This window comes from Arachis ipaensis, chromosome B1 (genome assembly GCF_059453495.1).
Source record: "Arachis ipaensis isolate K30076 ecotype BB chromosome B1, ASM5945349v1, whole genome shotgun sequence".
NCBI lineage: Eukaryota > Viridiplantae > Streptophyta > Magnoliopsida > Fabales > Fabaceae > Arachis > Arachis ipaensis.
The window spans coordinates 123,461,916-123,487,013 of record NC_142436.1 but is presented as its reverse complement, the minus strand read 5'-3'; the positions used below and the strand labels follow the sequence as shown (position 1 = coordinate 123,487,013).

Below are 25,098 nucleotides of genomic sequence, written 5' to 3'. Positions count from 1 at the left end.
TGATTCAAGGGCAAAAGATTTGAAAGGGAGCCAAATTTCATTGAAATAGAACGTGGCTTTATTTCAAAGAAAACGATTTGATTATTCAGAATTCTTTGATATTTGAAAATAGTTTGATTATTGAAAAGGATTTGATATTTGAAATGGTTGAGAGATTGTTTAGTTGGGACCCTGGAAGGGTGGCATAGTCCGAATTTTAGAGGAAATGCTGTCGAAATTTTTATAAAACTCCAAGACTTTGTTTAAGGCGTTGTTTAAAAGCAAATCTGATTTATGAATATTATTTTATTTCGATTTATTAAGAAAAGTATAATTTTTTAAATTCAATCTTTTGAGAAGAGATTTTGTTTTAAGTTATGATATGAGTTCGATTTGTTAATTAAGAGAAAGAAAGAGAAAAGAGAACACGGCACGTGTGTTTATGAAATGATGAAGAGGTGACGGAAAGTAACTAGTTGTGGTTTCGATGTGAAAATGGTAAGCCGTGGACTTTATATGTGAATGATTGTGCAGGGATGCCCGTTTATATGGAATGGCTTCCAGGAACATGGGTCACATGCTTCAGCTGGAGAATCAGCGCCTGCAAGTACTTGCAGAGGTCATGTTCGGCATACTTTAGTTGGAGAATCAGCGCCTGCAAGAAGTGAAAACTTGCAAAGATTATGCCGCTAGAATGCCTTATCTGACTTGCGAGTCGGATTGCATCGGGTGCCGGTCGGAACCAACAAATGAACTCATTACCTGCGTTAGAGATAGACATGCATCATGTTGTTTGTACATTTGCATTTGGTTGTGTTTGCTTGTATTATTTCTTTGTGATTGTGCTGTTTGACTTGTTTGTATGTTGGTTTGGATATCTTACTTGTGCTATTAGTTCACGGATGTATTGAGGTGAAATATTGTGGTTGAGAAATGATGTGGTTGAGAGATGGTTAATATGACTAATTTTGTAATTAAAATCTGTTTTGAGTTTAGAAATTTAAAGAAAAGTAATTAATTATCTAAAAGTATTTTTAGGGATTTGATAAAAATAGTTTTATTAAGGTTAATTATTTGCATTTTATTTCATTACTTTTACGTCATTACTATTCCCTACTGAGAACTTGTGGTTTGTTCTCACCCCAAAATCTTCCACACTTTCATTGACACAGTTTTGAAGACTCAGTATGAAGCTACGGACGAATAGTTAGAATTGTTTATAAGTTAAGTTGTTTTCATAGAGTTCCATCGCCTTTATTGATTAGGATTTTATTTTATCTAGAGGGGTAGGTATTGTATTCGAGATTTATTTTGAATTTATTTGTATAGCATTTATTATTAGTAGTAATTATGTGATTACTATTACTTGGTGATCTCTGATATATTATTTTAATTAATAAAAATAAAATTTTCAGGCATTTTCTTAAAAATTCAAACGCAATATCGAACTAAAGACTCAATATTAAATAGTTAATAAAGAAAACGAGTTAGTAACGCCTTACTTTTGGAGTTTTGGTACGATCATGACGCACTGAAAGTTGGGTCGTTACACATGCCCTAGTAGGAATGAAAATAAAGAGCAGAGAGACAATTTTTCATTTTTCTATTTCACATTTTGAAACTTCTTTCCATCCTCATTTTCATTTCTCATGACAGAAAAGTTTTATATTTATCTTTGATTTTCGCAAAAAAACTGTTAAAAAGATTTAATTATTAAAAAAGATCGTTAATACTAAAATTATTAAGAAGGATTAATGTTTATAATATATGAGGACTAAACCTTTTTTTATAAAAGTATAAATATATTTTTAATTATTTTTTATTTATTTTTTATAATTTTTATAGCAATGATTTTTATTTTTCCTAAAATTTTGGTCATATTTGTAATTATTTATTTTTCTCATTTATTTTTTTATTTAGGCATTGAGATATACATATGGAAAAATATAGAAAAAGTGAAAATGTTAATCTTTTTGAACTTTTCTATTGCTTTGTTTTAAGAATGAAAAATGGAAAATGTATTATTATACATCTTTCTTCAAATTCCAAAATCACATCATAAATTATTTCATAAGTGTGTTTTTCATACGATGCCTGTTCTCAAACATATTGCTGATATAGTAGTAACAAGATTGGGTTTTTTTAATTACTTTTATTTTTTATATTAAAAGTGATTCCTAAGAAGTGGAAGAAAAATAATACAAATATCAATTTCTCATTTTAACATGCGGCTTATGGTTTTTTATATAACTGGCTACTTTTCTGCCAAGACTTGGGATCTCTAATCCCTCGTTTATAATATGGTTTCAACCTGTGTCAACCAAAGGATGAAATGCAACAAATGTTGATATAAAATGTTTTGAAATAATTTTTGGATTCAATATTATGATCACAGAAACCCCAATGGCAATACATTGTTGCAAGTTTGCAACTAGGAGCCCTGTTTGGTGAAGGAAAATGTACAATCGTAATTTTTTGTGGACATACTTTCACATTTCACAAATTCTGATCAATGAATAATGTTCTTCCTCCAGGTCCTTCAGTAAGAAAGTAAATTACTATATTGGAAGAAGGATTACTCTGGCCTTCAGAGATCAATGAATGGATCTCAGAATTTGACATTTTGCTTCAAGTATACAACTACCTCTTGCTGAAGAAAACAAAACAAAAGGAACAATTCAGGTCTTCCAATTAGTCAATGAATCACAATCAAAGAGTCTGAGAGTATAATAATAGATTACTTACAATCAAACTTAGAAGAATGCATCCAGCAGCACCAGGAAACAAAGCATACCAGAAATTCAAGTGATGCAATTTAACGGCGTCGATGAAAAGCAATGGCAAGCTTGCGGCTGCATATGTTAATTAGTCGAATAAATAGCATAACTGTTTCAGCTTATCAAAGATGTAACTAATTCATGACAAATAATGCTTACTATAAGTGTCGGAGATATAACTATTCACAAACCTTCTACTCATATCAGCTTAAACTTTTAGAATAAATGATTTTACGATGCAGCTTAACAACGGATATTAATAGAATTGTATTTGTAGTGAAAATACCTGGTGGGTGAACGGTGCCGGTGAAGATCATGTAGGCAATGCAGGAAGAGAGAGCAGCACTCCTAGCGAGCCATCCGGGTCCGAATATGGTGAATGCGAGAACACCAATGGTTGCACAACCTATTTGAGCCATGAACATGTTGTACTTCTGCATAACGAACCACATTAGTCTTATCAACGCGGTAAAGAAGAGAATATGGAGAATGGAATGGAATAATACCCTGGCAGCAGGTGCAGAGGGTGTGGTGAAGAGGACAGCAGAAACTGCACCTAAAGGCGCAATAGTCATTGAGAGGCCCTTTGGTGCCAATAGCTGGTCCATCTTTCCCAGCAGTGCCATTGCCGCAAATGCCCCTGTTCATTTGAGTGATCCAAACAAGTGAATACAAACAGAGAAAGAGAAAGAGAAAGAGAAAGAGAGAGATTGATTGTGTTGACCTGCAGAAGGCCAGAGAATGTCGCTGAGGGAAGGAGTTGAGGCAGATTTGAGGGGTTTCCAGTCATCCCATAGGGAGGGGGAAGGCGAAGCCACGTCGCTTGATGCCACAATCCCATGCGGTTGCCTCCTCCTTCTTGCCAAATAATTCAGACTCAATCCCTTTCGGTTAATCAATGACAATGAACCATGATTTGAGAGTGAAGACCTGAGTCCAATTCCAATTCCAATTGCAGAGGACATTTCTCAACTCTCTCTCAAAACAGTGGAATAGTTGAAACAATAGAAACCACCGTTGAGCCGTTGTAACACAACACATTAGCCTTTCAACACCGCCAAAGGTCAGAAACGGAGAGACAGAAAAACAAAAATAGAAAATATAAGAGTAGAGGTGGGGGCATTGTCGACATTTTGAAAAGAGTTGTTGATTGTTTGATTTTTTTTTTTTAATCAAATTTTTTTTACCAAAAATATAAGATTCGAATCCGCAACCTTTTAATTGAATATGGAGAGACTATGTTATTTGAGCTATTACTCATTGGCTTAAGCCGCGACCTCTTACGTAAGTATAAAAAGATTATGTTATTTGAATTATAACTTATTGGTATAAATTCTAGCTAGTTATAGGAATTGTTTAGTAGTTCATTTATAAAAATATTATAATTATAATAAAAATTAATCACTATATACTATATATAGACGGAGCTTAGTTGAGACAACGGGGCCATGGCCTTCCAAATTTTTTATAAAAAAAATTAGCAGTACATAAAAAATAATTTAATTTATTTAAATACTTTATTATGACTTAAAGCACCCAAATTTACTGATATTAACTTTTCTGGTTTTTACAGCTACTACTCAAGAGTGATTATTTTCAGCAGTAAAAATAATAAAAAAAAATTATTAAAAAATTTAATTTTGATTCAATTATTAAAAATTTTAAGTCACTAAAAATTTAAAGAGTACTATTATAAACTATTTTATATTTTTATTTGTAAAATTATTTATTTATTATAAAAATAATTATATTTATAATTTTATTTTAATATAAATATTATTATTAAATTTTAATATTAAATTTTTTATCCCTTCAAAATTTTATTTCAAGCTCCACTGGCTGCATATATTTATATTCTAAAATATATTTCATATGAAGGACTGAATTTAAAAAATATATTTAACATGATTACTCGTTTATAATTATATTCTAAAAATCTATCGTCACCGCCCCGTCAACAGAGAACAAAAACTTATCCATCGAGGATTGTCCACCACCAGTAGCAGTGGGAAGTAGTGCTTGACTGCTTTCCCTTCTCTTTCACTTTGTGGACGGGACTGGACTACTCTACTACTTGGGCCTTTTGCACACCATCATTTCTTCACATACAAAACACTAAATAAACTCTATCAAGTCTAGCTAAATTCTGGACTCAACACACAACCAATCAAACCTAATTGTAAAACATAAGGTTAGCCCAAAAAAATTTTACCAGGTAGCTAAGCCTGAAATTTATGAATCTGTTTTACCCCAAAAAAAAATTATGAATCTGTTTAAATAACAGGAACATAATTAGTCATCACTATAAATATTCTGTCATCATATACATATCTCAAAAGAATAACATATACATGGTATAAGTTCAAGAGGTATAAAATAAGTGATATATCACGAGTTAATCAATTGGATTGGGCCAAAAATAATTTGAATGAACTGTATTCGGTGTTTTTTTGGACTTGATTCGGTGTTTATATTTTTTTATAAGATAATTCGAAAATAAAAAAGATATCATGTCTCAAAAATTTTGGCCCAAAAAATATACTAATTATAGAGAGATTGGAGACACAACAAAACTTTTATCCTATTAGACAGAATTATTTATATAAATCAAATAATTGTCAATATATCATATCATACACATAAATCTCTTTTGAGTACCACGTGGTAAAGAGACGGGAGACGTACCATTGGACTATATAATTGGTTTTTATACAAGACTAGGCAATATGTAAATATATTACACTAATTAAAATAAATAAAAAGTGTATTACGCGTTTAAGTGAAATTTTTATTGCTCGTTGCATGCCAACAGACTCACATAGTTGCACTGTTGCATGAACCAAACCAAAGAGTGGTGCATGTTTCTGTATATCAGGGATGAATGAAATTTCAATACTTAAAAATAATAGCAAGAACGGAGCTAATTCCAAACACCAAACCCACTGCAATGTCCAAATTGTCTCTCTTCAATGCTACAAGAAGAGAACGAGGCAAATGTATTCACAAAGCCACTTAGTTGCACCAATTCTCATTTGTCACTGCAACATACAACAAAATCTACAAAAAGCCACAAAGAGTGGCATGAAGCACTGACAAAACTAGAATACTTATGCAGTAGCAGTAGCACTAGCACTACCAACAATTAAGGACTACTTCGATTTTTGTTTGTCAGCGTCTCAGCGATCTGACTGAGACTCGTAGAATTCGCTAGGACAAGGAGACATAACTTCTTGCTCAAGCAACTGTAACACCTCATTCATCGATGGACGTTCTTCCGCATTTCCATCCGTGCATCTTGCTGCTATATCAAGAATCCCCTCAAGAGTCCCTGCATCCACATTGGTGCATCTTTTGTCTACCACATCATCCAATCTGTTTTCTCTCAGCAATGTGTTCATCTGCGCCGAACAATTACCAAAACATAAAACATCATCGTGGCTGAAAATTTTGCAGACCTTAAAGTGATCAACATTGAATGAGTTATAGAGCTTACCCAACCAACAACATTTAAACCTCGCTTTGCGAAGGAAGGATCAGTAGGCCTCTTTCCAGTTATAAGTTCTAGCAATAGAACTCCAAAGCTATACACATCTGACTTTTCAGTGGCTCTACCACTTTGTAGGTACTCTGGTTCGCATATAAATACAAAACCATCAATCAATTAATGGAGTTTCATTAGCTTTGGCGCCATAAAATTAAGTTTAGATATGATGCAAACAGGAAAGAGCTTCAATAATTGATGCATTGATGAGAAAATTGAAATTTCAAGAGCTAAAAGTTAGTAATTTAATTTTGTTAATGTTAACATTATCAAATGAATAACACTTGTATTCTGTCCTGACATTCTTATTTATCTCCACATTAATATCTAAGGAATTTTACTTTGCAAGGACAACATTAAATTGTAAAATCTGATTTTCTAGTGTTGAAATCTGAAATATTTTACTACTTGAGACTATATAATAGACGTACACATACCTGGTGCCAAATAGCCAAATGTGCCAGCAACCACTGTGGTGACATGAGCCTCCTCATCGACCAAAAGCCTTGCGAGACCAAAATCAGAAATACGAGGCTCCAAATTTTCATCAAGGAGAATGTTGCTAGATTTGATGTCGCGGTGTACAACTTTGGGACAGCACTCATGGTGCAAGTACGCCAAACCCCGGGCAGAACCAAGGGCTATATTTAAGCGATCGTTCCAATTCAGTGGTTGTTGAGTATTTTCTAATAAAAAATAAGTTATTCATTACAAGTCATGTTATAGAGAAGAATAAAGATTTCAAAGGAAATGAAGCATACCATGCAAGAGATCATCTAAGCTTCCCATGGCCAAATAATCGTATATAAGGAGCCTTGAAGAAGGGAGCCTGCAGTAACCGCGTAGGTTTACCAGATTTATATGCTTGATGCTCCCCAAGATCTCAAGTTCCCTCTCAAACACTTGATCACACCCTTCACGAGTTCTGTCAATCCGCTTGACAGCAAATGTGCCACAATCATTCATCACCATCCGGTAAACAGTCCCGAATCCTCCTGATCCTACTACATCCTCTGCATCAAGAGACTCGAGCTTCTCTATGATCTCGGATGATGCGTATGGAAGATCACCATGGAATGTAATAAGTTTTGCTCCTGTTACAAGATCAGGTCATCGTTTGCAAAACAAGAAAAAGTCGATATTGTCAAAAGTGTAAATATCATTCTTCCTACTTGATTCTGAATCAACTTGTTTCTTCATTTCTGTGTATCTCCTAGCAGCTCTTTCCTTCTTCGATAGCAACCGGACCCACAGTAATGATAGGATTATCACAAGTGCAATTCCCATTGTTGACATTGCCCCAATTACCAACCACTTAATGTAATGTGAAGATTTTTTGGGAGGGACTGCATGTAAATTTAAATATTTATTGTTATTAATTGTGATACAGAGTTTAGCCAAGATTTCTCGGATTTTTTTATAAATAAATAAATAAAATATTTTATTTACCAAACATACCTAATTTGGGAATTTTTTACATTCTTAAATCATATTTACCAATAATTATGAACGTATCTTATTTACACTGTAAACAAGAAAAGTAAAATTTTAATTGACTAGATTTTGTTTGCAAACGAGATATGAAAAATTTACGAAAAAAGAAATATCAAGATGTGTATATCTATCTATAAACAAGATATTTATACGGTTACCATGAGAAAAAAATGAGATAAATGTATACGTATCTGGTATAAACAAGATATGACAAGAAAAGAAGTTAAGCATGTATCTTGTTTGCACCCAATATACATACAAAAAGGTTCTGACTTATCTCGTAAAGGAGATATGTGTATACTTATTTCGTTTATGTTGTAAACGAAATATGTAGAACGATATAAAAATGTAAATATGCCCTAAATTATACATATTGGTAAATAAAATATTTAATTTATTTATATATAAAAAAAATCCAGATTTCTCAGTGTGCAATTGAGTTATAAATCCAAGAAGCCGACTTGCCTGCAGCTTCTTCGCTTTCAGCATGGGGTAGCACCACAGGGAAACCAAGTGATGTTCGGCATGGTTTTTCTACTTGTCGCCCACAAAGATCTAGATTGCCAATAAACCTACACACATGGAAATGAATTTGAAACCAAATGAATCTTTTACACAGCACCAGACAAATATGTTACCAAATTAACCAGAATTAATAAACAAACAATAAAAAACCAGTGTGAGGCAAGACCGCAAGGAGTACATACGAGTTCTTCCCAAAGGTGCTTAGAACTCCAATGTCAGGGATTTCTCCAGAAAAGAAGTTGGTAGACAAATTCCTAAGATAAAGAGGTTCAGCTTTTACTGAAATTTGAGGTCATGATTTATGAATATCACTATGCTGCAAAGTTAAATTAACTTACAGAACTTGCAAATGCGAGAGACGGCCAATAGAGGAAGGTATAGCACCTTTCAATGAGTTGCTTGATAAATCACTGTACAATACCAATTGAAAAACGTAAGCTAGTGAAGACTAGAAACCTATTCAAAGAATTGAAAACATCAGAGATGGACTTTACAGTATATTTAGAAAAGATAGATTTCCAATAGCTGCTGGTATTCCACCTTGGAAATAGTTACCCCTTAAGTACCTTTTCAACAGAATCAGATTAAACCCATCAATCACTCAGCATAATATATAAGAGGAGAGTATCAACACAAGTAGTATTCATCATTCAAACAATCAACATGGCAAACTGAACAAGGAAATGTACTATTTATTTCACTTACAGCGCTCTTAGCTCAGTACAATTACTGATTTCATAAGGAATAATCCCATGCAAGCTGTTCTCATGAAGTGCCCTGATTCATTGTAACAAATTGTGTTCAGTACTTGTAGCTTAAAGATGAACCCAATAACCCTAAATGCTCCACTTACAATCTCTGTAGTCTAGTGAGTTTGCCAATGCTGGGAGATATGATTCCTCCAAGTTGCATGTATGGAAGATTTCTGAAGAGCACAAGCACACAAAGGAGTCATACTCAGCTCAGAAAGTAAGAGGTTCTTGAAAGTAAAAAAAAAAAGAGTAAGAATAAAATGAAGGGTGTATGATGCTTTTTTGCATACATGAAGCGAACTCTTTGTTCAGCATCAGGGTAACATGAGATACCAGTCCATGAACAAGGAGATTCATCAAACTCTTGCCAGTTGCTGAGAACATTTTTTGTGTCATTCAATGTGCTTTTCATTTCCAACAAGGCCAAACCTAACACAGCAATCAAAATAATGAAAATGCCTTGAAGTTCCAAACTTTAAACCCAGCAACGTAGCATATAGCAAGAAAAAGAGAGAACAAAGAGAAAAGGGGGATTCATATGGTTCTTACCATCTTGGGTGAGAGCAAGAGAGGAAGAACAGAATAAAAATGTGGTCAAAACGAAGAAACCCCACACTCCATAACCCATTTTCATTTGCATTTCCCAGAGTGAGCTCAATCAAGTTTGAACTTTGAAGATCTGTACACTCCTTGTGAGTTGAAATGGAACCAGCCACTTTGAAGTGATATCATTCAAGTGGGTAAAGTGGAGGTTGGGAATGCTTGTGATGAAAATGTAGACCCAAAAAAGGGTTACCAAATTACCATAATTCAAACCTTGAAGTTTATTTGAAAAGAAAACAAAAAATAATAATAATAATAATTTGAAGGAAGGAGCAAAAAGAGAGTGCTTTGTGGCTCTGTGTTTTGATTTTACTCAAATTTATATTTATATATTTTATATTTTATATTTTATATTTTATGAAGAAGGTGAAAAAGGACAACTTTTTTGAAAGCTGGAACCAAAAGTGGTGCAGTGTGGAGTAGCCGTTGATCAGAGCGAAAAAACTTTTGAATAGAAACAATCTTTTAGGCCACTCTCTAGCCTAGATCCGTGAATACATGCGCCTGTAAGAACCAATGGGAAGATGCCTTGATGGCCGCGTTTCAGAATAAGAAGAGGGTTGAGTTTGTGTGAAAGTGGCGCGTGGCGCGTGGCGCGTGGAGCGTGGTGCATGTCTGATTCACCACAGAGACATTTGGAAGAACTATACGGAGGTAATTAATAATATAAACAGCGTTGCCATTACATTATTGCTGTGTTATCAAACCGGCTCGACCCGGTTGGTCCAACCGGAAATCTGATCACCCAGTGATTTAGTCGGGTCGAGTTACTCGTTGAACCGGTCATGTATCAGATTCGGTGGAATCAGAAATGACCCGGTCGGATTTCATCAAAACTGTCGGCCCGGTCGATTTATATGACTTGGACCGATTTGCTTTTTTTTTTTTTTTGGAAAAATGGTGTTTTCATTTGTAGAACATCTCCTTTCTTTTTTATTGTCTTAACCCAATGCCCAACCACTCACCTCAACGTCTTTGAGCCGTTCTCTTCTCTCGTCACTCTCTCGAGTTCTCCCTCTGTCCCTTACCTTCAACTCCAAGTTCTTTGAGAGACACAGACTCTCCCCTCTCGTCTCTTAGGCAGTGTTTGGTTAGTGTCTTTTAGACATAAAGACAGAGACACAAATACATAGAGATACATCAATATAAAATATACAAATTTTTTTAGTATATTTGGTCATAGTGTACAAGACACACTTATTTAAAATCAAATGTCATTTTTATCCCTATACTTATCCACCGCTACATCACTTCCACGACTGCCATCATTGTTTTCCACCACCACCATTGATTTTTCTACCATCCAAATTACTAACGTCTCTAATTCATAATCAATTGAATAATTAAAAAAATTGGATAGAAAATCAAAAATGAAAAGAAGGAGGCAGGGAGTTTTAATTTTCTTGTGTTCTATTACCATTATCATGAAATACAAATTTTTAAAAAAAAATGGTGGCACATCCCAAATACTCAAGTCATGCTTCCCTTTAAAAAAACAAATTCAGATTTTGTTTTGAACATGTGTTTTTTTCTTAAATAAGAAAATATTTAATAAACTAATATTCGACCAATGCTTCATCCATCATCGTTTAAAACTCTCATTTTGTGTGACTTTTTTCCATCATCCAAATTCATTGTCGCCACGATTGGAGAAGAGGTAGATCTGGAGGTGGCGCGGTCTGAAAAACACGACGGTGGAAGCACATAGAAGAGGCAGATAGGAGAGCGCATACAGATCTGGAGATGAAGCGAGGGAGGCATCGACACGAAGATCATATCTGCCCTCTGGGGTGTGAAGAAGAAGATGATGGGTAGAAGAAAAAGGAAAAACAGAAGAGAGAAGAGAAAAAGATGATGATGATAATTAAATCTACCATCTGGGGCGTGAAGAAAAGAAGATGAAGGGTAGAAGAAGATGAAGAGTAGAAGAAGAAGGAAGAACAAAAAGAAGGAAGAGAAAAAAAAAAGGGATCAGAAAAGAAGAGAGAGGGTGTTAATAGTATAGGATAATTATGGAATTTTAAAAAAAAATAAGGATAAAATTGTCCAAAACTATAATTCAATATGTGTCTCAAGTCAAAAATCTGTGTCTCAATGTTTTGGGAAGACACAAAATACACGTATTTTGTGGGTAATCGTGTGTAACTGTATCTTAAAAAAATTGTGTCTCAACAAACAAACAATAAACATGTACCACTGTGTCCATGTCTCTTATGCACATGGACAATAACCAAATGGTGCCTTACTTCTCTCTTGGCCTCGTACAGATGCACAGTCTAACCTATCGTCGCTACTGCCTGTGTTTTCACCGTCTCGAATTCAGCGGACCCAAGCTCGTCGTCATCGTCTCGGACCCGGCGAACTCAAGCTCGTCGCGGCTTATGTCGTCACTGTCTCATACTCGGCAGACTCAAGCTCGTCGCAGCCTTCCCTACGCTCGCTTTGCCAAAGGCAGAGGTAGACTGAACCAGCATCTAGTCCCTCGAGTGGTCATCGTCGTCGTCTTTTTGTCAGTTTGTCAGCTTTTTGCTTCTCAGCCTTCCCTCAGCTCGTCGTCGCCGACAGCAAAAATATACGTTAGCATCAGCTGGTCCCTGGGCTTTGTAAGGAGGAAAGAAATTAGAATAGGAAAGAATTAATCAATTATAGAGAAATTAGGAAGAATCATGAGGGAGAGAGATGATTTAATGGAAGGAATTTCAGAAAAGGAAATATATCTATTACTCAATTCATGGTTCCTCTAATAATAAATCAAATACTAATGAAATTATCCTAATTGGACCTTGGCCTATATTTTTCTCATTACATTATTTTCCTTAACGACATCCTTGCCATCAAGATTGTGGAAAAACAAATTCTAATATAAATCTGAAGGAAATTTTTTTAAATAAATATATTAATTACCGAAATATGCATCTACGAGCATTTTTACCGAAAAGCTTCACATCACTTATCTCGTTTCACGTATCTTGTTTACACTGTAAACGAGATAAGACTAAGAATAAATGCATCGTATATTTCGTTTACAATGTAAACGATATACATGTTAACTTTTATTTCGTTTACATTGTAAACGAGATAAGTGGGTAATTATAACGTTTATAGTGTAAACGAGATACGTTAAGACAAATTTTCAGCTACTATAAAAGGATGTGCAACTATTTGTATTCTTCACAAATATTTCACTACTTCTTTGCTATCTATTCCTTCCAAAAATAAGCCAAAATGTCTAGTAGTAATGGTTTCTTAGTTGTAAGTGTGTATCCCAATTGTCGTATGAGAAATAGTGATAATGGGATAATATTTGAGTGTGAAAATCCCATTATGTTGTGTACCCGGTCAGTAAGCTCATTGGTGGAATTGAAGAGACTGATATTGGGTAGCATCGGTGGAAGTGAAAAAAAAGAGATCGGAAGGGTGGGGTATAAGTTGCTAGCACCGATGGAAAATAGAATTTTTCGGTTCCATCCATTTTGCCTCTATGGCGACGAGCATGTGCGCCTGATGTTTGACATCCATGAGAAAATTATGGCGGAGCAAGTGATGGAGCTTTTTGCAGAGGTTGGCGATGTTGGTGGTGGTGGATCTAGGTCGTTGGACCTCGTTTAGGATGACCCACCTCTCGCACCACCACCGATTCATGTTGCCAGTCCAGTGAAAGACATGGAGGTCGACGGTGAGAACTTCGACGAGGAGTATATTGCGGATAGCAGCGAGAGCGGTCCCTCCGAGGATGATGATGAGGAAGAGTTTGTACCGGAGACCCCGGTTGAGGCATCACAAAGGTATCTTCTGCCTCTCTTGCATCCAATTCCGGCCTTATCATCTGTACCCAGTCACTATGGTACGTAGGATCTGGACGCGATGCACGAGAAAAACCCATTTTTTAACACGGGTGAGGAAGATTACAACTTGAATAGTGGGGTGGAGTTTAGGGTTGGCCACAAATTCAAAAGTAGAGATGCAGTAATACAGGGTGTTAACAATCACAGCATTCACAGAAGTGCTGAATATCGAGTGGTGGAGTCCGATCAATTAAAGTAACTGATCCAACTCCCAACGCTATCTGCAGACCCTCTGCTTATGCTGGTCCCTACTCTACTATGTCATCCCGATCAACCTGTGAACAATTGCAACATTAACCACCATGCAGTCAATCTGTATTAATAATATTAAGCGAAAAATAAAGACTAGTAAAACCAATTTAAACAGTTACCTTGCAACCATAGGGAACATGTGAATCTGTCGCTCAGGGAACGCCACATAGGGAACTGGTGCACGAATCCCCACACTTTCGTACAGTTGTACCAGCAAGTGCACTGGGTCATCCAAGTAATACCTGAGCGAGTCAGGGTCGATCCCACGAGGATTGTGGTTTGAAGCAAACTATGATTATCTTGCAGGTCTTAGTCAGGCGGATCAGAAGGTTGTTGGATATGGAGTGAAAAAAGTCTAATATAATAGGGTGTTAATACTTTATGAATTAAAGGCTATCAGTGATAGGAATATAGTTGTGGATTGGAGTTGTTTTGTCTTTCTGAATTAACTTTGGTATTGTTGTCTTCTCTGCTTGTGAGTGACTTCTTCTATGGTAGTCTGTATGTGATCAACGCCATGGGCCGTGGTCATTGATCTCCTCTGCTACAGATTAAACGCCATTGACCGTGGTCATCCAATCTGACAAAGGATGAAGCTCTAGTAGTTCATTCTCTTGGCGATCCTACTCAAAACGCCACAGACAAGGTCGAATCTTCCGGATCAGAGAAAGCTGCTTCTTTGGATTCTAGCCTATACTACGGAGACCCTAATCTCCTTGAAAATCAGCTGAACTAATGTCTCGAGAAGTCCCCAACGAAGTCGTGGATTAGCCGTCTGAGATATGTATAAACATAGCTGTTGGTTCGCGCTTTCCAGTCACGTATTCACACGAACCCAAGTAGACGCGGGTGTTTGTAAGGCACGTTTGTCTTAGTATAATAAATAGAGCTGATTGTCACTGATCATCCTATTCACCATGTTGAACAGCGAGTATACATCTTAGAAATAAATCAAACACGGATCGAAGAAGAAACAGTAATACTTTTATTAATTCATAGGACTCAGCAGGGCTCTTCCCCTCAACCTAGGAGGTTTAGAAACTCATACTGAAAGGAATACAAGGTAAAACTCTAAATAATGGTGAATGATAGGCGTCTCTCTTAGAGAGATGTAAAATAATTCTTAAATACTAAACAGATGACTAGTAAGGGTAAAACAGTCTATCTAGTGCTAAAATTCACTTATGGGGCCCACTTGGTGAGTGTTTGGGCTGAGCTTTGATGAGATCCACGTGCTATGAGGTTCCTAGGGTGTTGAACGCTGGCTAGGGGGTCCTCTCTGGGCGTTTGGATGTTGGATGCCTGGAAGGGGGCAGGTAGCTGGCGTTGGACGCCAGTTTTGGACGTTCTAATTCGAAGAAAAGTATAAATTATTATATATTTCTGGAAAGCTCTGGAAGTCAGCTTTCCATAGCCATTAAGAACACTCCATTTAGACTTCTATAGCTCCAGAAAAGCTCTTCCGAATGCAAGGAGGTTAGATTTGGACAGCATCTGCAGTGCTTTCTCTGTCTCTGAATCAGACTTTTGCTCCAACTCCTCAATTTCAGCCAGAAAATACCTGAAATTGCACAAAAATACAAAAACTCAGTAGAATCCAGAAATGTGAATTTAACACTAAAACCTATAAAAACTTAATAAAAACTAAATAAAATATACTAAAAACTATATGAAAATGATGGCAAAAAGCTTATAAAATATTCGCTCATCACAACACCAAACTTAAACTGTTGCTTGTCCCCAAACAACTAAAAACACAGTAGGATAAAAAGAAAATTAAGATACAATAAATTTCAAAGTTTTCAATGAAGCTTAGTTACAATTAGATGAGCGGGGCTTAATAGCTTTTTGCTTCTGAATAATTTTGGCATTTCACTATCCATTGAAACTTAGAATGGTTGGCATCTTTAGGAACTTAGAATCCAGATATTATTGACTCTCCTAGTTCAGTTCTTTTTTATTCTTGAACACAGCTTTTAGAGTCTTGGTCGTGCTCATAAGCACATTGTTTTCCAGTATTACCACCGGATATAATAATGCCACAGACACTTTAACTGGGTGAACCTTTTCAAATTGTGACTCAGCTTTACTTGAGTTCCCAAATAGAGGTGTCCAAAGTTCTTAAGCACACTCTTTTTGCTTTGGACCACGACTTTAACCGCTCAGTCTCAAGCTTTTCACTTGACACCTTCATGCCACAAGCACATGGTTAGGGACAGCTTGGTTGAGCCGCTTAGGCCAGGATTTTATTCCTTTAGACCCTCCTATCCATTAATGCTCAAAGGCTTGGATCCTTTTACTCTTCCCTTTTGGTTTAAAGGGTTATTAGCTTTTTGCTTTTGCCTTTTGGTTTAAAGAGCTATTGGCTTTTTCTGCTTTCTTTTTCTCTTTTTCTTTTCTCATTTTTTTTGCCACTTTTTCTCTTTTTTTTTTTTCACATGCAAGCTTTTTCTTTTACTTTTTGCTGTTTTTTCTTGCTTCAAAAATCAATTTATTGATTTTTCAAATTACCAATAATACTTTTCCTTTTTCCTTATTCTTTCAAGAGCCAACATTCTAAAATTTCAACTTCAAATATGCACTGTTTATTCATACATCCAGAAAATAAAAGTAATGCCACCACATCAACATAATTAAACTATTCTTATTTTAAACTTAAAATTTATGCATCTCTCAATTCTTTTCAATTAAAAATTTTTCTTTTAAGCAAGGTGAGAGATATATGGAACATTTTACAACTTTAAGACATCAATGCAAATGATCATGCAACTAGAACAGGAAAGCAAACAAAACATAACAGAAAACAGAAAAGGAAAAGAAATAAAAGAGAACGAGTCCACCTTTAATGGTGGCAGCTAATGCTCTTCCTTGAGGACCCAATGTGATGCTTGATCTTTTCAATATCACTCCTTTGCCTTTGTTGTTTTTCCCTCATAGCCCTTTGGTCTTCTCTTATGGCTCTTTGATCTTCTCTTATTTTATTGAGAGTGATGGAGTGCTCATGATGCTCCACCTTCAATTGCTCCATGTTAGTGCTCAATTCTCCAGGAAAAGTTTGCCATTAATCCCAATAGCTTTAGGGAGGAAAATACATCCCTTGAGGCATCTCAGGAATCTCATACTGAGGTGGCTGCACAGGCTCTTGTGCATACTCTCTGGTTTGCTCCATCCTTTTCTTAGTGATGGACTTATCCTCCCCAATGGAGATATCTCCTTCTATGATAATTTCAGTTGAATTGCATAGATGACAGATGAGGTATGGGAATGCCAACCTTGCATTGGTGTGAGGCTTCTCAGCTACCTTGTACAATTCTTGAAGAATCACCTCATGTACTTCTACCTCACTTTCAATCATGATGCAATGGATCATGATGGCTCTGTCAACAGTCACTTCTGACTGGTTGCTAGTGGGGATGATGGAACGTTGGATGAATTCCAACCGTTCTCTAGCTATGGGCTTTAGGTCAAGCCTTCTTAGTTGAATGGGCTTGCCTTGGGAATCCCTTTTCTACTGTGCTCCTTCCATACAGATATCTGAGAGCACTTGATCCAATCTCTGATCAAAGTTGACTCTCCTAGTGTAAGGATGAGGATTTCCTTGCATTAGAGGCAAGTTGAATACTAATCTCACACATTCCGGGCTGAAATCTAAGATTCTCTCTCGGACCATGGTGATCCAATTCCTTGGATTTGGGTTCACACTAGTGTCATGGTTTTTAATAACCCATGCATTAGCATAGAACTCTTGGCACCATTAAAATTCTAACATCTTGAATGGGATTGGTTAGGACTTCCCAACCTCTTCTCCGGATCTCTTTTCGAATTTCTGGATACTCATTCTTCTTGAGCATGAAAGGGACCTCAGGGATCACTTTCTTCTCTGCCACTACTTCATAGAAGTGGTCTTGATGGATTTTGGTGATGAATCTCTCCATCTCCCAAGATTCAGAGGGAGTGGCTACTGTCTTTTCTTTCCTCTTTCTAGAGGATTCTCCAACTTTGGGTGCCATGAATGCTAATGGAAAGAAAAAAAGCTATGCTTTTCCCACACCAAACTTAAAACATTGCTTGTCCTCGAGCAAAAATAAAGAAAAGAGAAGAATGGAGTAGAAGAAGAAGAAAATAGAAGGATATAGTGGGAGAGAGAGGGCTCGACCTTGTGGGTTTTATGAGTGTATGAGAGGCATGTGTATGAAGGGTATGAAGAGGGGTATTTATAGGAGTGGAGAATGGGTAGCTTTGGCCATAGGGTGGGTTTGGGATGCAAAATTCAATTTTGAAGTGGGCCGGGATTGGTGGGAGTTATGATGGATTTGGGAAAGTGAATGGATGTGATTAGGCTAGGGTTTATAGGGAAGTGTGTAAGTAAGTGGGGGTAGGTGAAGATGCTGTGGAACCCACAGGTCCTAAGAGGCTAGGGAATTCCAAATTCCCTGCTTCTCTGTATTGGCGTTTGAATGCCCAAGGGCTGCTTCCTGGCTGGCGTTCAACGCCAGCAATGCTGCCCATGAGGGGCGTTGAACGCCTAGCAGGGATACCCTGGCTGGCATTCAACTTTAACACTCCATTCAGAGTGTTCTGTTTTCACTACTGAAGAATTCTGTCTCTGTTCTGACTGCTGCACATGATTATGAACCTAAAAACAAAACTTTAAAGAAAAAAATAAAATTAAGAAATAGAAATAATTAATTAAGGTTGGGTTGCCTCCTAACAAGTAGGGGTGACAATGGGTAAGGTAGGGTAGGGTTTGGATCCAACCCTAACCCTACCCGCGGGTTGAGATTTTTATATAAACTCAACCCTACCCTACCCGCGGGTTGAGAATTTTCCAACCCTAACCCTACCTGCTCTTAACCCGCGGGTTGTAAAAGAGATACAATTTGATTATATAACTTTATGATAATTTAAAATATAACTAATTTTTATGTAAAAAAGAATATTGAATTATCAATTAATAATTTTCTTTTAGTGACTAAGAATATTTTACATTTAGTGAGAGGTATTTAATTCAACATCCACTTAAAACATATTTTTATATAAGTATATAACATATACATATATATAGAGTGCGGGTTGGTCGGGTAGGGTTGAGGCTCAACTCGCACCCTACCCGACCCGCATGAGAACCCTACCCGCACCCAACCCTACCTACAGCAGATTGGGTTGGCAACCCTACCCGACCGGATGGGGTCGGGTTGGGTACCTGCGGGTAGGGTACATATTGCCACCCCTACCAACAAGCGCTTCTTTAATGTCATTAGCTTGACGGATAACTCCTTTCAAGGAGGAAGATAGTCATAAAAGGATAAATCCTTACTCCTTACTGGGAGCTTCCTTCCTGTGCTCTCACAGAATAGCGTAATACGCTCAAGAGATAGGATCTTGTTCACTACCTGAGGCAGGGTTGGGCTTGCAGCAATATGCTGGTGTCCCTTTTTGTCACTTCTCTCTTCCATGGTGAATACCATGATGAGATAAATGAATACCACCATCTTCCATGGTAAAAATCCTTCTGTAGGAATATTTTTGTTTTTCCATCCCCTAGGTATCTTCCTTTTGGGGCCTTCCTCCTTTATGGATGGTGTACATCCTACACCAAACTTACGTTTGGTCTTAGGAGAGATTGAATTGGTTTCATCCAAGTGAGGAGGCTTGGATGCTGAATCCTTTATGCAAGTGCCTCCCTTGTTAAGGGGTAATGGAGGGTCAAGAACCTTGAACACCATCAATTCCTTATGCAAGGTAATCCTTGTTTCTTGTGCCTCTTAGATTCCCAGCTTCTCCATTACAGAGAGTGGCGTGAGGTTTATACTTGACCCTAGGTCACACAGAGCCTTCTCAAAGGTCATGGTGCCTATGGTGCAAAGTATTGAGTTCTTTGGAAAGCAATGGAGGTTCTTCCTCCACAGGCTTTGTACCAAACAATTTGGCATTCAGCTTCATAAGAGCTCCCTTGGTACCGAGCAACTTGCTCTTTCCTAGTGTCTTCATCCTCATCTGAGGATGAGTGTTCATCAAAACTTATGCACTGCAAAAGTGCATGCAAAGGAACCTCTATGGTTTTTACATGAGCATGGGCTTCCTTGAGTTCAGGGATAGAGGGTTCTTGAGTGGGATTTAAACACTCAGAGTGTGTGCTTTTACTGGTGTTCAACGCCAGCTCTGTTAGCTCTTTGGGAGTTGAACGCCCTTGCTGTGCACCCTTACTGGCATTAAATGCCAGTTCCTCTATCATTTTGGGTGTTGAACGCCCAGCAGGGATATCCTTGCTGGCGTTCAATGCCAGCTTCCCTGGCTGGTTGGGCGTTGAACGCCCAGTGAGAGATTTCTCACTGGTGTTCAGCACCAGACTCCAGAGTTCCTGGGTGTTTGGGCGTTGAACGCCCAGCCAGTGCTCCCTGGCTGGTGTTCAACGCCAGCACTGCTACCAGGATGGGCGTTGAACGCCCAGTGAGGGGTTCCTCACTGGCGTTCAGCGCCAGGCTTGCTGCCATTGTGGGCGTTGAACGCCCAGTGAAATTTTTTTTACTGGCATTCAATGCCTTCCCAATTTCTCCAGATTTAGCCTTAGCCTCAGTGGAAGGTGTCAGATTTAAACTTAAGCCAAGATCATATAGGGCTTTGTCAAAAATGATCTTTCCAGTAGTCTACAGGATCTAAAAGCTCCCTAGATCTGTCATCTTCCTTGGCAGCTCATGCTGAATTATGATACTGTACTTCTCAGTAGGTATCTCTATTTATTTCTCCTTAGGTCATTCTTTTCAAAAAGAATGTCTTTTAGACAAGCTATATAGGGGGTCCTTTTTCCCAATACCTCTGCAACAGAGATATTGACTTGTAGCTCCTTAAGGGCTGTTGGGAGATGGGCCAACTGCTCATCTGCCGGTTCTTTCTGCATGCCTAGAAAATGTGGCTCTTGAAGTTCTTTCACCTCTACAAGGGCGAGCTCTGTGATCATCATAGGCCCCTCTTGCATGCCCAGAGAAGAATCAACTTGAGGTTCCTTCTCGTTTGTAGGGGCGTGCTCAATGACAGTCTCAGGATTCTTCTGGTATGTGATTGCCTTCAGTCCCTCAGTAGCAAACTCCTAAGGTTCGGCCTCTTTAGTGAAGACTACTGTCTCACCTTCTTTCAAGGTCTCCTTTCCAGAGAGCATCATGCTTTTTGTGAGGGCCTTTTGGGGATGCACCTCCTCAAACAACTCAGTAAGAAGAATATTAACCTGCTCAGGTGTCCACCGGTCATGGGTGAGAATGTCTCCTTGAGGGTAGTTACCACTCATATCACTAGGAGCATTATAAACCTCAGCAGGGGGTGCAACTGCAGTCTCCATATTTAGAACTCATATCCTAACTGGAGTCTCCTCACAGGAGTATAAGTGCTGGTTATTAGCAGCTATCTCAATGAGCTTATCTACCTCTTCATATGTCTCTATAAAGAACAGAGGGCCGTTTGCAAAGTGATCTACTATCTTTCTGGCTATCTCAGAGATTGCTTCATAGAAGATCATTATCTTGCCCCCATCCTGAGAACATATGCGGAGGGCAATTTTTGAACATCAATTTGTACCTCTCCCAATCATCATGAAGAGACCCACTTTCCTTCTGCCCGAAGGTCTGAATATCTGTTATTAGCTTCGCTAGTCTATGTGAGGGAGAGAACTTGTTCAGGAAATTGTTAACAACCTTATCCTAAGTGTTCACAACTTCTTTAAGTTCCATGTGCCACCATTCATTTTCTTGAGCATTCAGATTAAATAGGAAGAGTTTTAGTCTGGGGACTTTAGGGTTCACTCAACTGGCCTCTACAGTGCCACAGAACTGCAGGAAGTCAGAGAGAAACTTGTTTGGATCTTCCTATGGAAGTCCATGAAACTGGAATTTTTGCCTTAATAGCAGGATCTGATATAGGCTGACCTTAAAGTCATATGGGTCAATAGGAATATTAAATAAATAAGAACCTTGAGGTCTCCTAATTTGAATATTCTCTTTTGGATCCATAGTAACTTCAGTGTTCCTGCATACATAAACAGAAAAAAAAAAAAAAAAAACAAGAAAGGAGAAAAATGGAAGCTCTATGTCAAAGAAGAGAGAACTCCCTCTGAGATGTGATCAAGAAAGGAAAGAAGAATAAAGATAGAAGAAGGAGAAGAAGAAAGAAGAGACTAATTCGAATAGAAGTAAAGAAGAGAATAATTAGAAGCAGAAGAGATAAATAAGAATTAAAATATTTTTATTTTTATTTTATTTATTAATTAATTTCGAAAATTAAAGTTAATTAATTAAAAGGAATTAAAAATTAATTATTGAAATTCGAAAAAGAAGAGAGAGAAATAGAAGAAGAATTTTTGAAAATAGGTCGTCCAAGTAATACCTGAGCGAGTCAGGGTTGATTCCACGAGGATTGTGGTTTGAAGAAAGGTATGGTTATCTTGCAGGTCTTAGTCAGGCGAATCAGAAGGTTGTTGGATATGGAGCAAAAAAGGTCTAACATAATAGGGTTCTAATACTTTATGAATTAAAGGGTATCAGTGATAGGAATATAGTTGAGGATTGGAGTTGTTTTGTCTTTCTGAATTAACTCTGGTATTGCTGTCTTCTCTGCTTGTGAGTGACTTCTTCTATGGCAAGCTGTATGTGATCAACACCATGGGCCGTGGTCATTGATCTCTTCTGCTACAGATTGAACGCCATTGGCCATGGTCATCCAATCTGACGAAGGGTGAAGCTCTAGCAGTTCATTCTCTTGGCGATCCTACTCGAAACGCCACAGACAAGGTCGAATCTTCCAGATCAGAGAAAGCTGCTTCTTTGGATTCTATCCTATACCACGGAGACTCGAATCTCCCCGAAAATTGGCTGAACTGATGTCTCGAGAAGTCCCCAACGAAGTTGTGGATTAGCCGTCTGAGATATGTATAAACATAGCTGTTGGTTCGCGCTTTCCAGTCACGTATTCACACGAACACAAGTAGACGCAGGTGTTTGTCAGGCACGTTCGTCTTAGTATGATGAACAGAGCTGATTGTCACTGATCATCCTATTCACCATGTTGAAGAGCGAGTATACATCTTAGAAATAAATCAAACACGGATCGAAGAAGAAACAGTAATACTTTTATTAATTCATAGGACTCAGCAAGGCTCCTCCCCTCAACCTAGGAGGTTTAGAAACTCATACTGAAAGGAATACAAGGTAAAACTCGAAATAATGGTGAATGATAGGTGTCTCTCTTAGAGAAATGTAAAATAAGTCTTAAATGCTAAACAGATGACTAGTAAAGGTAAAACAGTCTATCTAGTGCTAAAATTCACTTCTGGGGCGCACTTGGTGAGTGTTTGGGCTTAGATTTGATGAGATCCACGTGCTATGAGGATCCTAGGGCGTTGAACGCTGGTTAGGGGGTTCTCTCTGGGCGTTTGGACGCTAGACTCTGCTCTGTGGGCGCTGGACGCTTGGAAGGGGGCAGATAGCTGGCGTTGGACGCTAGTTTTGGGCCTTCAAATCCGAAGCAAAGTATAGACTATTATATATTTCTGGAAAGATCTAGAAGTCAGCTTTCCATAGCCGTTGAAAGCGCTCCATTTGAACTTTTGTAACTCCAAAAAATCTCTTCCAAATGCAAGGAGGTCATATCCGGACAGCATCTGCAGTGCTTTCTCTGCCTCTGAATCAGACTTTTGCTCCAGCTCCTCAATTTCAGCTAGAAAATACCTGAAATTGTAGAAAAATACAAAAACTCCTAGTAGAATCCAAAAATGTAAATTTAACACTAAAACCTATAAAAACTTAATAAAAACTAAATAAAACGTACTAAAAATTATATGAAAATGATGTCAAAAAGCGTATAAAATATCTGCTCATCAGGAACCTCTGATATATCCAAGAAACCAGCAGCGGATTCCACCCAGTAATGTCTGTGGTCGAGCGGTGGGTCGATAAGAATAGTGAGTGGTATGTCCATGCTAACACCGCAGATCCCCATGACTGAATGCGGCACCTCGCAAAGTCGTCCAGTAGTGGGAGCCACCAGAGATGAACCTGATTATTGGACTTATTACTCATCAGGTAACCTCCGATTATCAACAATATGTAGCACCTCGCATACTGTCGGAGGGTAGCTGGGTCATCAGTATCGAGCGGCATCTGTTGGACACGATCCCAAAGCCATGTCAGCTTCAGGGAGAAGGACTTCTTCCTCTGTGCTCCTTGCTGCTGGACTGGAGGAGGCCTAGCTCCGAGTAGCCTCTCAACTAACTCCCAGGCTCCGGTACCGTATCACATGTAAAAGTCACGAAAGCAACCACCCACAGGCTCTCCATTAGCACGAAGTCCGAGGTGGTATGCGACATCCTGTAGGGTGATCGTGCACTCACCCCACGGCATGTGGAAGGTGTGAGTCTCTAGGCGCCAACGCTCGACGAATGTCGTGATCAAGGAGTTGTCGAACACAAAATCCCTAAGCAGCAACGCATTACCGAACCCGGCCTCCCTCAGGTACGGGACAATAGCGACTGGTGCTGGATGTATGTGACTCACTCTCCTCAAAAGAAGTAGGCGAGATCTCTAGTAAACAATAAGAATACCGAATTAGGAATTAATTTAGCTTATAAGTAAACTATTCAAGCAAACGAGTACAAACACTTAAATTATGAATTTATTTGCATAAAAAAGTTTACTTGAATAATAAAAATGTTTAGAAAAATAATTAGCTTTAACGTCTGTGTAATATAATGCAAATAAAAATGTCTCCTAAGATAATTAATGACTACACTAATAAACATCTATTTTAATTAATTTAAATAAAATTATTTAAAAAAATAGTAAATAACGAAATTCATTTCACAACTCCTATATATGGCAGATTAAGTGAAAACATTTACTTACTAAGCAACAAGTACATCTATATAGATTACTTAATCTAAGTAATAACAAAACACGAGAACAAACAATTTACTTAGATATTTAGTAAATACAACTATAAATATTTTGCTATATCATTAGGTTTATTATAAATTGTTAATACCCTAAATTAATAACTACATTAATGGACATATGCTTAACAATAACATAGCATACTAGAATTTAAACATAACATCATATTAATATATTTAAACAAATCCTAACCTTAGTTAATAACTTTAATTAATAACTAAATCAATAACATCCAATTTAACTTGTACCTAATATCATATCCTATTTCGTTACATGACATATGTATAAATATGATACGATCACGTCTCCTTCAACCTTATTTCGTTTACAGTAACGAGATAAGTGATGTGATGTTTTTTTTTGATAAAAACTTCGTAAATGCATATTTCAGTAATT

The 25,098-nt window shown here is 37.5% G+C and overlaps 2 protein-coding genes across 3 annotated transcripts; both read right to left on the bottom strand.

Moving 5' to 3' along the window:
* Positions 1-2,323: 2,323 nt before the first annotated feature.
* Positions 2,324-3,834, bottom strand: LOC107633606 (uncharacterized). The gene is made up of 5 exons (XM_016337216.3): positions 3,481-3,834; positions 3,263-3,396; positions 3,043-3,190; positions 2,725-2,831; positions 2,324-2,629 (listed from the first exon to the last, which is right to left on the bottom strand). The coding sequence occupies exons 1-5, from the start codon at positions 3,719-3,721 to the stop codon at positions 2,588-2,590; spliced, it is 672 nt and encodes a 223-aa protein (XP_016192702.1). The 5' UTR covers positions 3,722-3,834; the 3' UTR covers positions 2,324-2,587.
* A 1,846-nt stretch (positions 3,835-5,680) lies between these two features.
* Positions 5,681-9,986, bottom strand: LOC107633615 (Leucine-rich repeat protein kinase family protein). 2 transcript variants are annotated; one of them, XM_016337223.3, is made up of 13 exons: positions 9,618-9,986; positions 9,359-9,497; positions 9,170-9,241; positions 9,022-9,093; positions 8,811-8,882; positions 8,655-8,726; positions 8,499-8,570; positions 8,257-8,363; positions 7,470-7,643; positions 7,059-7,391; positions 6,735-6,983; positions 6,250-6,383; positions 5,681-6,154 (listed from the first exon to the last, which is right to left on the bottom strand). In XM_016337223.3, the coding sequence occupies exons 1-13, from the start codon at positions 9,706-9,708 to the stop codon at positions 5,933-5,935; spliced, it is 1,809 nt and encodes a 602-aa protein (XP_016192709.1). In that variant the 5' UTR covers positions 9,709-9,986; the 3' UTR covers positions 5,681-5,932. The 2 variants fall into 2 exon arrangements, with proteins under 2 accessions (XP_016192709.1, XP_088357806.1); XM_088501680.1 differs by having other exon boundaries at positions 7,470-7,649; positions 8,263-8,363; positions 9,618-9,943.
* Between the last annotated feature and the right edge of the window lie 15,112 nt (positions 9,987-25,098).